At 48.3% G+C, this 14,135-nt stretch overlaps 1 protein-coding gene across 1 annotated transcript; it reads right to left on the bottom strand.

Moving 5' to 3' along the window:
- Positions 1 to 1,596: 1,596 nt before the first annotated feature.
- Positions 1,597 to 4,335, bottom strand: LOC133922025 (putative wall-associated receptor kinase-like 16). The gene is made up of 3 exons (XM_062367177.1): positions 3,335 to 4,335; positions 3,040 to 3,210; positions 1,597 to 2,925 (listed from the first exon to the last, which is right to left on the bottom strand). Exons 1-3 carry the CDS (start codon positions 4,269 to 4,271, stop codon positions 1,736 to 1,738), a joined length of 2,298 nt encoding a protein of 765 aa, XP_062223161.1. The 5' UTR covers positions 4,272 to 4,335; the 3' UTR covers positions 1,597 to 1,735.
- Positions 4,336 to 14,135: the final 9,800 nt, after the last annotated feature.

Raw genomic sequence — 14,135 nt, 5'->3', positions numbered from 1 at the left:
TTTATCTTACAAATTCCAAATCCTGCATGAAACTCGGAGCTGAAACTCTGCCAAATAAAATCTTAGTATAGGGATTTCAAATACAAACCATCTATATTACTAGTACAGTGAGAACCATATGTACTAACGTGTCCCACCACGTTAAAGCTATTGTCCACTATATTGAGACTGCTTTTCTTACAATTCTAGTTTATAGCTATTTATTGTAATCTTTATACAGATAATTTCGTAGAACTATCTATAAGGGATATTCTATAGCTATAAGGGATATTCTATTAAATTATTTTTTAAGTAGGGAGAGTTATAGCTGATGATGGAAATCTAGCTGATGTATCTGCGACCGAGTCGTTCTTCGTATTTAATCGGATGACCCCGTCCTCCGTGACTTGGAGTGAGCAGCGAGCGTGGCGGCTTGCCTCCGCGGGTGGCGAGCGGCGCTGCGGCGAGCAGCAGGCGGTGGTCGCAGATACGTGCTCGCGGGTTAGCTTGGGAAAGACGAGCCAGTGACGGACGAGTCAGTCCGGCGAAGCAAACCAAACGGCGCGGTTAGCTTCGGATTTTGGATTGGATGACTCTGGATCGTCACGCGACGTGAACCAAACACGCTGTTACTATACTGGCATAGAGGTTTTATGGCACTGATCATGGGATTTAACAGTGTGTGAATTCGGCCTCACGAGATCGCTAGATCAAAAGGAAGGCATACTGAAATTTTTTCCTCTAAGCATGCATGGCCGCGAATTCCGGAATTAAACACGGAAGACAAAAATTTCTATTTTTATGCATATGGTGTTGCTGGTAAACCCCCACAGCTGCGGCGGCGGGAATACAACGCCTCTCTACATCTACTGAGCCTAGGGGACGAGATTTGCCCGCTGCCCGTGACGTCCGGCGATGCACTCCCGGCGTGCCGAGATCTCTGCTCGGCCAACTACTGCCGTAGGGCATTCCAAGCCGCTGCAGCGCGAGGAGGCACCCATCGCGCTCTGCCTCGACCGGTCTGCTGGCCGAGTCCATCTGCCACTGCTACGCCCTCCCTGACGCCCACAGCGACTCCACGAGTACGCCATCTCCTGACGGTTCCCAACGCCAAGCAGGTCGATGACAATGACGGTGGCCACATATATTTTCACTCGGACAAGGACAAAAGCTTCGACGATGGCGTGCATATCAGGTTCCTGTTCCACTCCAACGAGGAGACCGAGCCGCCTATTCCCCCGCCTCGAGACCCTCGAGACCGCGGGTGCCGGCGCCTCCTGAGCCGCTGCACATGGCCGTGCCGTACGGTTCTAGCTACACTCTGCGGTACAGCTACGACCTAGCCCGGCTTATGGATACGGCGGAGCCGACACGGGTGGCTACGGCCGGAGTTTCGTCAGCATCAGCTAGGAGTCTAGGGCTCGCATGCGTAGAAGAAACTTGACGCGTAAAGAGGGAGCGTTGCGTCCAACAGGATCGGGATGCATGGACGGTATCATTTGCTAGCGTTCTCCTTAGAAATAGATAAGTTTGCCTCCCATGTTTAATTCCGAAATTCTGGGACCATGCATACTTAGATTAAAAAAAATAGGGACGACATATCCAACATTGGTTTCTTTCCCATTTCACCGTGTGCAGACGACGGAATATAACGTTCCTGCCGTGTAATATCTCTGTGTGCATAACTGCACAAACACTCAACAGGCAATGCATACGAAGTACTGGTGTCTAGCTCATGCATACAAAAATTGTACCACTAACGTGGAGATGTAATCCCTATGTACGCCGTATCAGTAGAACTAATATTCCTAGTACTACTATGTTCAACTTCAGAGGTCGTGGTCGGCGATCCACCAAGCAAGGCCAAGATCTCCTCGGAGTTCTGTCGCCCCCAGGGATGCTGGGACAGTCTGCTCAGCTTATCGAGCTCTTCCGCGACTTGTCTCATCGATGGCCTCTTGTCGCTGGCCATCTCCAGGCACTGCTTCGCCAGCTCCGCGACCTGCTCGAGCAGCTCCAAGCTCTGCTCGCTCTTCAGCTGCTCGTCCAGTATCTCCTCGAGCCTACCATCCCCGAGCACCAGGAGGAACTGCGACGAGAGGTACTTCTCCTCCTCGAGCCCCTCGAGGTTCAGCGCCTTCCTGCACGTCAGGAGCTCCAGCAGGACCACGCCGAAACTGTACACGTCGCTCTTGTCCGTCAGCTTGCACGTCCTCATGTACTCGGGGTCCAGGTACCCGCAGGTGCCCTGCACGAACGTGACGAGCTGGGCTTCGTCCGTCGGCGCCACAGTCGAGGCGCCGAAGTCGGTGACCATGGCGGTGTAGTCCTCATCGAGGAGTATGTTGGACGTCTTCACGTCGCCGTGGATAATCGGAGGGGAAGCCCAGGAGTAGAGGTAGGCGAGCGCCTCCGCGGTCTGGTGCGCGATCTTGAGGCGGAGCGAGAACGGGATTCGCGGCCCGTCGTCGTGGTCGCGCCGGCCGTGGATAAGCCTGTACAGGGTGCCGTTGGGGATGTACTTGTACACCAGCATCGGGACCTCCACCTCGAGGCAGCAGCCGTAGAGCTTGACGATGTTCCGGTGGTTGATCTGGGACAGGATGAGCATCTCCTTGCCGAACTCCGTCTTCTGCCGCTCGTTGGCCAGCCTGCTCTTCTTGATCGCCACCGTCTCGCCGTCCTTGGTGGTGCCCCTGTACACGGTGCCGTTCCCGCCCTTCCCGATCACGTTGCGCTCGTCGAACCTGTTCGTCGCCACTTCGAGCTCCTCTTGGGTGAAGAGCGTGAAGGACAGCCCCTGCCTCGACTTCATCTCCTCGAAGAGCAGGAGGCCACCGTGCTGCTTGAAGTACTCTGTTTTGATCTTGGCGAACCTCCTCTTCTCGTGGATCATGTAAAGGCAGGACGCCGTGAGGATCAGTACGACAACGCCACTGCTAACACCTGCAGCAAGCGATGGAAATAAGAAATGCTAAGTATGCATAAAGACTGATTGGATTGGATAGTTCAGCTTGCATGGAGTTCACAAGAAACAAGAAGATGGAGATATGTGCTTACCAATGGCGATCTGCCAACTATTTTGGGATTTGTTCTCCTCACACGTTCCATTGTAAGCGTTGCCCGTCATCTTGTCAGGGCATGAGCAGTAGAATGATCCAACAGTGTTGGTGCAAGTGCCAGGAACAGAGCATGGGTAGTTCAATCTTTCGTGTTCGCACTCGTTAATATCTGCAAAACCACAAGCAAAAAACGTTTACTTAGCCGTATGCCCGTATGTATGGGCACATCTGCATGTAGTTTGCTTGCTTTGACGCGGCAAACAATGACGTAGTGGTAGGAAGAGAGAGTTCACCTTGGCAGCCGTTGAGCAGGTAGGGGTTGCCCTCGTATCCGGCGGAGCAGTTGCACAGGTAGCCCCGTCCCCGTCCGTACTTGGAGTCGACGCACTCGCTGTTGCTGCTGACGCAGGCGTAGGCCGACGCGTTCCGCTTGGCCTCCTCGCACGTCTGGTTCCCGATGGCCCAGTCGAGGACGAGCGGCACCTGCTCGCCGTTGGCGGACATGAACTCGTCGGTGGTGACGTACGTGGTGCGGAAGTCGAAGGCGGCGGCCTCGACGAGCACGGCGTAGCTGCAGGGGCTGAAGTTGGCGATCCTGGAGGTGTTGAACTTCTCCTCGAAGGAGACATCGTACGCGTTGAGGTCGCTGGGGATGGCCGTCTGGCAGCACCCGACGCCGGCGCAGGAGCCGTTCTTCAGCCGCCCGACGCCGGGGCACATGGCCATGCACCCCGTCATGTACGTGTCCGTGGCGTCGTTGAGCGAGCTGATGTAGGCTAGCGAGTTGCACCCGATGACTGTGAACCGGTTCTGCGCGTCGTTGATGCGGTAGTTGGTGATGGACATGTTGTACTCCCAGTTGCTCTGGTTGTTCATCGCCCGCGTCGTGCCGTTGTAGCACCACGGGTTGATGCTGTTCCAGATGCGAAGCTGCCCGAGACGCACGGACATGTCCAGCACCTCGATCTCGTAATTGAACACGCGGAGCCGCCCGTCCGCTGTGCGGTTGCAGCTGAGCACGAACGTCCAGTCCCCCGTCTCGAGGTGGCACCCGGGGCCGATGCCGAACGGATACGGGATCTCGATGTCGCCGCACCGCCGCTGGCACGTCTCGCTCGGCTGCATCGCCGTCGCCGCCGGCCGTGCCGAAAAGACTACAATGATGATCAGTGCAAGAATCATCTTTCTTGAGCTCTCGCAGTCTCCCGCGGTGGTGTAATTAGGAGGCATGGCCTGGCCGGGCGCTGTTAATTTGTGGTGACTAGGTCGCTCCTGTGAACTAATCGATGCTTTAATCAACCCACGCTGTGTTTACTTTGAAGAGATCAAATGTTAAATATTATCGTTCGCACGCAGCACTGATTGACTTGGCTACATGACTCCGACAGGTGTGGGAGAATTTTCATAAGAGGAACATCCTTTTCTGATGTAGCATTGTGGTTGTTGATGCACGTTGAGCTTCAGGCTCAAGCTACATACATGAGTGGGGTCATCGATAACGATTGATCGGTCATTCGATCCAGTACTCCTCCAAATCAAACGACTGTTGGTTGTTCATCTCCTTCGTCGTGACGTGTGAACAGAACGATGGAGTATCTCGTATTTCTCAAACAATCTAAACGAAAGCTATAGTAGTACCATCCTATTTAGCTAGTAAGTGTAATAAAAAGTGTGTACACCGAAGAATACACCGGAATACTTAATAAGAGAGGTTACAGAAGTTGCTAATTTGATGGTTTGCACATGCCGGATGGTCCGACGCTCTAGAAGTGTGCGCGTTAGACCATCCGGCATTCATGATTTCTCTGAGATGTGCTTTAACTGAGAATTTTGATTATGTACTAATTTATAATGAAATTGGAGAAATGTGTTTGCTTGTCTAAAGTTGTGCAGGTGATAGATGCGGCTTGGCGACCGATAATGGGATGATCGAGGAGGTTGGACGAAGTCAAGAATGGTCCTAGTTGTGCACATGGACGTCATACAAAACTTGAAAGGAATAATGAAGATGACATGTTGACAAAATCAAGTGAAGGGGATGCCGGTGCAAGTGACAAGGCGCCTGAGGGATCGAAAGCGGGAAAGACTTACCGACGGTCAAGATCATAAGATGGAGTATATGTGTTGGCATCGAGATCCTTGCTTGGGGTTAAAGCAAGCTACAATGAGTCACGCTTTGAGAAGCGTGTAGGACGGTTTCGCGGTTTGGTCTCAAAACTATGGAAGAGTGGAATGCACGTGGCATCATTGCGAAGCTTGTGTCGAGGTGAAGCTAAGTTATGAAGACGTCACGGTCATCCGATGGATGGAAGAGAAAATAAACCAGAATACCATCAGTGATAGATGGAGTGTACTATAACAGAAAGGTATTTTGAGACAAAGCTAGAGAACTTAGAGGTCAAGGAATCTAGGCCTATAAATAAAGAGGTATGGCTATGGGAGAGGTTGAAATAGCCACTTGAGTCTATTAAGCTATCTACATGAGAGCCTTGTACTAGTGTTTTGATGAGAGAAAGATGAGTATTTAGTCTATATATTAGGTGAGAGTTTTGTGACAAAAAATATTTGTAATCTGCTTAAAATAGAGTTAACTTTCAGAAGTAATAAAGTTTTTTGTTCTTCTCATCCTTGTATTCACATCCTTCTAGTTTCTCTCTATTGGTTCCCTTGCAAGTTTTTCGATTTCCGATTGTGATTTTCATTTTTGTGCTTATTCTGAAATTTTTCACCTTAGCCGTGCTAGGATGGCCCGAGAAACTATTTGGGCCGGGCCGGACTGGCCCAAACCACCTTCAGCTAGGCCCAGACCTAGCACGGATGCACGATGGGCCTTGTCGGGCCGAGCTGGCACGGGTCCAGCACCGCCACACTCCACCGTACTGGAGGGCACGTGAGGGCGCGAACCCATTTTTTTACCGGGCCGGACCACCCATTGGACCCCATATCAAAGCCCGGCCTAGTCCATAAATCGGACCGAATCAGCCCGACCCATCAGTGCTCGTGCCGGGTTGAGCTTAAGCTGGACCGGGCCATGCCGAGCTTTGGGCCGGCTCAAAAAGCACGGTCCAAAATCCCAGCTCTAAGGCGAGGTCAGTGTGCTTATCTCCTAAGTTGAATATGGTATGTGAAGGGATAAGGCTAGCATGGACCCGTCTTCTTGATGGCTTGAACGGGCGTCCGTGTGGAGAAGCGACCTAAGCAATCCGACGACCGTCGCAGTGTCTGTACTATCCGTCTAATAGATGTACGCTTGAAAACTAGTTTTTAATTACCTTTCCTTTTAGAAGAATTCGTGTCATTGCATTTTAGTGAATCTCGTAAGATTTGGTATAAATGAATAGCGTTCAATATAGGATATGACAATATTCTTTTAGAAGAAAGCATGTCATTGCATTTTAGCAAATCTGATACTCCCTCCGTCCATCTATAAAGGGCGTCTTTTTTTGGATGTCCAACTTTACTAGGTGTACTCAGATTTCAAAGCACAACTACACAAGTATGCCACTGTTTACCCCCGGCATGCGCATTGCATTTAGTTCTTGCTATTCCAAAGCACTGCTTTTCTTCCCCAGCGATTGGTGCACAGCCATGCAAGCAGGGAAAAGAGGCGTTAGCAGCGCATGCATACGTAAGTCTAAGCAAGATCAATATTGTCCATAATGTTACTCATTGGTATCTAAAAGCCACAAAAATGTGGGCTTGTATAGATGTACGGGGGGAGTATGATTTAGTATGCATAAATGCATAGCTTTCAATGCAAGATATGGCAAACCACATGCTGCCTTGTCTACAAGTACTCTCGAGTCACACCTGGTCTGCCTACTTTTCTCTCAACAACTCTACTTTTGCCTCAAGAACTACTACTAGTAGAAAAAATGAGGCGTTCAACAAGACAACAACTAGCATTCTTACCGCATTGTCCACCGTCGCCATCCATGTTCTCCATAGCGTAGACGCTACGGTGGTGACGACGTGCACGGCAGCCCGCAGACTTGTGCGTGTTAGAGCTGGGCAAGCAGCATGATAGCTAGCCCTGATGCAGGTAAACATACTGCAGAAACGATCATATTTATCGACTCATCATTACCGGTTTAAATAGAATCAATAGAATCATTACCGGTTGTTTATAAAAACCAGCAGTGATAGTCAAGTATCATTGTCGGCTCTAGTTATAAACCGACAGTAATACCGTCACTGTGAGTTTTTAATTCAAATAGGTGGTGATGCCCATGCTGGATCCAAAATTTCAAGCCAATCTGATTTTGGCTCGGGTCCATGCATTCAGCTCGCCAAATATTTTCAAAGTCCTCAAACCTTATCTCATCTTCCCACTCTGTGGCCGAGTGGAACTCTTTCAAGTTCTTCTTGATCATCGTTTGCAACAACATTGAAAGTGCTCTATTCACCACCTCAGTGTGTCCATCCATTTGCACGTGACATGTTGTGGAAAACAACAACTTTGTTCCAAGTTTTGCTCACAATGTCTTCCAAAAGTAGCTAAAAAATTTCATGTCACGATCTGAAACAATTGTCTTCGGCGTCCCATGTAATCTTATAATTTCCTTGAAAAACAGGTTTACTATATGGGAAGCATCATTACTTTTATGACACGATATAAAATACGCCATCTATGAAAATCTATCAATAACAACAAAAACTGAATCTCTTCCCCTCTTAGTTCTAGGTAATCTCAACACAAAATACATACTAATGTCCTCCCAAGGAGCACTTGGAACTAGAAGTGGAATATATAAATCATGGGGCTTCAGTTTTGACTTAGCTCTGTGGCATGTGACGCAGTGCTGCACGAATCTCTCAACATCTCTTCTCATCTTTGGCCAATAGAAATGGTTAGCTAGCGGCTCAAGAGTCTAACCGAAGAATTTTAAACATCCAACTTGTTAGCTCGAAACAAGAACCCATTATGCAAGTGATATTTCTCCCATCCTTTCCCATTTTTACATTGCGCATATGGTTCTGAAAATTCAGAGTCTCCTCTACACAAATCTTTTAGACTCTCTAGGTCAGGCACCTTCACCTCTAGCTGATTCAACAAGATATTTTTACGAGACAAAACATCAGCCACAAGGTTATCCTTACCTTTCTTATATATCACAACATATGGGAAAGTTTCTATGAACTCAACACACTTGGCATGTATACGGTTTAGTTTAGCTTGGCCCTTTAAGTACTTTAAAGCCTCATGATTTGAATGGATAACAAATTCTTTTGGCTAACAAAAGCTTGCTCTCCTTCGGTACGAGGACCATGAGAAGGCCCTCCTTGTTGCACATCAGCTCTAAGGCGCGGTCGGTGCATGGTGGACCAACTACCTCGCCATGCACGCTGTCAATCATCGTGTCTCTTGAGCGGAGTTCCACCAAGAATTCCGCGACTACCACATCCCCAAGGGTGTGATGGATATCAAGCAGCAGGAATTTTTGGACTTGAAGCAGGAAGACAAATCCGTCATTGGGTATGTGCAAGTGTTCAACCACTTGGCACAATATGCGGCGAAAGAAATAAGTACAGATGCGAGGAAGCAAGATTGCTTTGTGAATGGTCTCTCCACCAAGATGCAAGACCGTCTATTGGCTCACGAGTTTGTCGACTTTGACAAGTTGGTGAGTACCTCCCTCACCATCGAACACAAGTTGAAAAACTATCAGGAGGAGAAGAAACATAAAAGGGTTTTGTTACCTTCTGGGGGCGGAAGCTATCGACATCTGTGTACGGGAAATCAACCTCCCCCATCACATATGGCGACTTCGGCTACTCCACGACGTATCTGGGTGGTGAGATGTTTGTACTCTTCATCGCAAGGATAGACTCCAAGGCCTGCAAGATCCCAAGAGAGTGTGACTGGTGGTCCCAGAGGCCCATGCTACAATTGTGGGCGTGTCAGGCACTTTGTGCGGGAATGCCGCTTCCTAAAGCCGGGAGATGTGACGACATTGACTCTGGGACCCAATATAATGCCCTTATAGATTGAGCGTCGAGTATTATTTCTCTCAAAAATCCAAATGGTGTGCAAATTCCCCTTCACCTTGGGGAGAGTGGTCCCCATCTTTATGCTTTGGAGGGTGTCGCAACAACGAACCTCTGGGGTATCCCTGTGGTGTGCAAGTACCCGAATATTTTTCCAGAGGAATTGTCGGGGATGCTGCCTGACTGGGATGTTAAATTTAGTATCAAACTCGTAACCGAAATGACCCCGGTATCAAAAAGGCCCTATCGAATGCCTCCCAATGAATTAATGGAGTTGAAGAAACAATTGAAGGAATTACTTGAGAAGGATTTCATTCATCCGAGCTCCTCACCTAGCCGATGTCCGGCTATCTTTTTCAAGAAGAAGGATGACACCCTGATGATGTGCGTTGATTATCGTCCTCTCAACACAGTCACATCAAAAATAAATATCCCCTTCCTCACATTGACATCTTGTTCGATCAATTGACCGGCGCTCGTTAGATTGATCTAAGATTGGGTTATACCAAATAAAGATCCGATCGGAGAAGCCAAAGAATTGTGGCCGCAAAAGAGTTGCCTTCAATGAAGAGGCTAACAGAGATGTTCCTTTGAGTAAGCGAACAACTCTGCATGACCTAGCTACAGAACTGGGTGTTTCAAAGAGCACGTTATTTAGGCGGTTGAAAGAGGGGAAATTTAGAAGGCACATGAACGACATAAAATCTTCTTTAACGGATGAGAACAAAAAAGGTCGTGTTTGTTTTTGCCTTTCGATGCTAGACCTAGTAAGCATTCCTCACGAGCCAATGTTCCTCAATTTGCATAACATTGTGCACATCGACGAGAAGTGGTTCTATAGGACCCAAAAATGTCAGAAGTACTATTTGAAGATTGACGAAGATAGACCAGAGAGGGTCACGAAGAACAAGAATTTCATAGAGAAAGTGATGTTCGTCTGTGCAGTTGGAAGACCTAGATATGACCAAGAAGGTAATATCACATTTTCCGGAAAGATTGGAATATGGCCATTTACGGAGGTAGTGCCTGCCAAGAGGAGTAGTGTAAACAGGCCTATCGGTACCTTGGTAACCAAGGCAATGAATTCAGTTACTAAGGATCATAGCCGTGCGTATCCCCAGAACTATGTCTTGCCAGTGATCAAATAGAGATGGCCAGCAGATGATCTTGGTACCCCTATTTTCATCCAGCAGGACAATGCTAAGACGCATGTTGCAGTAGATGACGTTGAGTTTTGTAGTGCAGCAACGGTATATGGTTTTGACATAAGGTTGATGTGCCAACCGGCCAACTCCCCCGATCTCAATGTGCTCGACCTTGGTTATTTTGCGGCCATCCAGGCCATGTTTCAAAAGTCCTCTCCCAATAGTGTTGAAGACATTGTCGCCAAGGTAACCAAAGCCTACGACAAGTATCCAATTGATAGGAGTAACCGTATTTTCCTAACTCACCAAGCTTGCATGAGAGAGATACTACGGCAAAAGGGGGGACAACATTATAAAATCCCACATTTGAAGAAGGAAGCATTGGAGAGGAATGGTGTTCTTCCGGTTAGGTTACAATGCGAGGCAGAAATTGTGAGCGAAGCGTTACAATTTGTCTCTTAGATGTACTATTGCTAAATCTGTTTTTCCAATTGTAACCTGACCATGATTGAGTTTTGTAATGGTGTTAATGTTATCAAGCATCACCGACGGTATCCGGTGCCATGACATCGACATCGACCGAGCCTTCTGCGCTTTTCCACAACGATTCCGGGACACGCCATGCTTCCAGAGCGCCTTCGTCTCGGAGCATCACCCTACAATCAAAGTTGTCGTATCCGTATATCCAAGCGCTGATGGTGTACTCGCTGTGAACGCGTTTGCAACGAGAGCACGTGTCAACCGACGGCAACGTGGATGGCAACGTGCGCAAGGGCCTTCAAGCGAGCAGCGATAGCAGCCACCTCCCGTGCCGGACAGCCACTCAGAGAAATCCTCGTCGTTGAGCTCGTTGAGCTAATCGTGGGTGGCTTCATGGGAGTAGTCCTGGTGCTCTCATTCTACGCCGTCGTAGGCACCGTCTTGGTGCGCGATGACTGCGCCGGCGTGGCCGCCGTCGAAGAAGCCGTCGACTAGCGAGACGAGTATGCAATTCTGGTTGCCGTGGAGGTGCGAGATGACGACGCCGTTGTGGGCACCGTAGAAGGAGTCGTTGACTTGCGAGCATAGGAGGCTGTCCTGGGCGTCATCTACTAGCAGGATGAGTAGGCCGTCGTGGGCGCCGTCTACTAGCGAGATGAGTAGGCCGTCGTGGGCGCCGTTGTGGGCGCCGTCGTGGTCGCCGGCCAGTAGCGAGTCGAGGTTGCAATCCAGGTCGCCGTCGAGTTGCGAGACGAGGAGGCCGTCGTAGGTGCCGTCGAAGGAGCCGATGACTTGTGATACGAGGGGGTCGTCACGGTTGCTGTCCTGGGCGTCGTCGAGGTGCGCGACAAGAGGGACACAGAACTAGGCGAGGTCAACGGAATCGTCCATGGCGAGGTCATCCTGGGCGCCATCGAAGGTGTCCTTGGCGTCAGTGGCGAGGTCGTCCATGGCTATGGAACCGTGGAAATGGCTGAAATGAGTTCTGGACGAGGAAACAAGCGGTGAGTACACGCAGGCTTACGTATAGACGCCATGCAGCATGCAGCATTAACTAAAGCATGCAGCAACGGCTCACATGCAGCTCTTTAGAAATGGCGGCATTCACTACTGCTGGCTTCTTAGCTTCATACGCCCTATAATATGGGAAGGAGGGAGTACATCTTGATGACTAATTTTCAGGTACGACACGTGTTCATAAGGATTGATTTCTTCAATTCTTGAAATTGCAGCTCCTCGTGCTGTCCAGAGATCGACTCATGACCATTGAAATCAACGCACTTCAAGAACAACGTATCGGGTTCATCAATGAACAAGTCATCAGTCCAACCAGCGAGTTCTATGAATTTGGCTCCTCTCTCTCGTTACCTTCATCCAATAAGAAAAGGTAGAGTTTAGAACCTTCGATTAGCAAGAAACCTTAAACTCTTTTTCATTGTTGTAATGAAATCTCACATGTATGCGTATATATACTGTGAAGAGACTTGGTGTTTAAAAATAAAATTTATATGTGCTTGTGTATACATGCTGCGATAAAACTTGACGTCTCGTACATTAAATTTATATACGTATATCTATAAATATACCGTATACTATTGCCAGCAACGGCTAAAATTTGAAAATACCACGGTATTAGTGGCAACCGTCACATTTTGAGAAGGGCGGGAAATTAGTGCACTAATTGTGATTTTTAGTGCTCGTTCCATACCCGACACTGATAGTCACAGACTATTAGTGTTGAGTAATCAATGTCGGTTCAAAATCCACTATTGATAACAATTTTAAACTGATACTAATGAGAGTATCTATAGTAGTGTGACATCATGATAACTACACCGTGCAAGCTACACATGCCAAATGAAAATAATAGTAGAGGCGGCTGTGGGAATGACTAATGCATGCATGGAAGGACAGGTTATGCACACCTGCATGTTACCACCAGGCTATTCCAAGGTCCAAGTGGACATGGTGCATGACATCTTTGTTGACATTAAGCCGGTGATCCCCGTAGACAATGCTTAGCAACTACTCTAGGACGTGCCCTCAACAATTTTAACCTGTGGCGCAAGCATTACATCATCTTAGACCCTCCAGAGTCGTTCTCTCCACCAAAAGGTGATGAGCAATGTTGGCCTGATCTTCCGATAGGTAGCGATAAGTCGGTGGGTGGAGAACTCGATGTTGATAATCCAAAGGCTTCGACCCGAACAGATCGTCTCCCTTGCAATCACTACACCACAGCTCCGATGGTTATCAACCGTGTCGCGCGGTTGACCTCTCCAAGAAGGCTCAATCCCTGCAAGCGTACCGAGAACACAAGCAAGAACGTAGAAGATGCAATCTGAAATATTGTGAATAGAATTCAAGCACTCGAAGTTGGGGTTACACAAACACTTGCGGCGGCCTAGTCGGTCCGGAACAAGAGCGAAAATCTCACAATCTGTGTGTAGATCAATATCTAAGCAAAACCCAACCCTAATTAGGGCGGCGGCTACTGTATATAAAAGACTAGGGTCGGCCAAGGACCCCTGGATGCGTCCCTAATGGACTCCAACACGTTACACAGCCCAACGGCCCAAAAGATGGTGGCGCAGCACCCTGACAGATTCTGGACGTCCACTTGTTTCGACTATTCCTGTTGACTTAGAAAGAACTTGGACATGGGACCAATCCCGTTGGAAATCTTATCTCCTTAGCTTTCCAACCATGTGTAGAACGTCGAAAACGGAGTCCGTATGCGTCCTGGGCGACGATTTTAGTGCGGGCTAGTCCTGGACTCCGAAACGGACTCGAACTTGATTGGACCTCCACCTTGGCTTGGGCGCCCTTGCTGTTCTTCTCCCGTGTTCCTAAGTAACAATACATCATAATTATTCAGTAGCATCCCATCCTTATCAAAATATAAAGGAACACTAAGGAACGAGCTCACCTCATGATTTAGTTGACGTGCACGAGCTCGTGTCAATGGACCTATTGTTGGAGGAATATTCGGTGTGTGTGTGTGTATCCGAAAGAGTGATGTCCTCATCAAAAGGCATCATGTAGTCATCGTTGCTGCTACGTCCAACTCCTCCACCAGTAGATGCCCTGCAGTAGTCACTGTTCGGTGTAACTCCTCCACTAGCACCTCAAAAGTTGCCACCACCTTAGAAGTCGATAGCATCTTAGAAGTCACTACCATTCGCTACGTGAAAAATAAATAAAAGAGACACGAAATGAATGACGGGTCATAATATGACCCGTCATTGATGATAAAAGTGACTGATCATATTTGTGACCCGTCACTTATGATTATCATAAGTGACGGGTTGTAGTTGTGATCTGTCACCTATTACGACTCATAAGTGACGAGTCATCCTAGCCAGTCATTGGTGACGGGTCACAACTTGATCCATCACTTATGAATAAACCTAAGTATATGAATATCTAGGGGTATATATATACATACAATACATGAAATGATAGCTCTATGTATTGATCA

Source organism: Phragmites australis, chromosome 6 (genome assembly GCF_958298935.1).
Source record: "Phragmites australis chromosome 6, lpPhrAust1.1, whole genome shotgun sequence".
In the NCBI taxonomy this organism is placed as follows: domain Eukaryota; kingdom Viridiplantae; phylum Streptophyta; class Magnoliopsida; order Poales; family Poaceae; genus Phragmites; species Phragmites australis.
The sequence above is the reverse complement of the archived record's forward strand: the minus strand, read 5'-3'. Positions and strand labels throughout refer to the sequence as shown.

Excerpts from the sequence above, each read along its gene's own strand:
- LOC133922025 (XM_062367177.1), bottom strand. The coding sequence starts at position 4,271 with ATGCCTCCTAATTACACCACCGCGGGAGACTGCGAGAGCTCAAGAAAG. Across the intron at positions 3,211-3,334 it reads CCTGCTCAACGGCTGCCAAG|ATATTAACGAGTGCGAACAC; the intron begins GTGAACTCTCTC and ends GTGGTTTTGCAG. Across the intron at positions 2,926-3,039 it reads TAGTTGGCAGATCGCCATTG|GTGTTAGCAGTGGCGTTGTC; the intron begins GTAAGCACATAT and ends CGCTTGCTGCAG.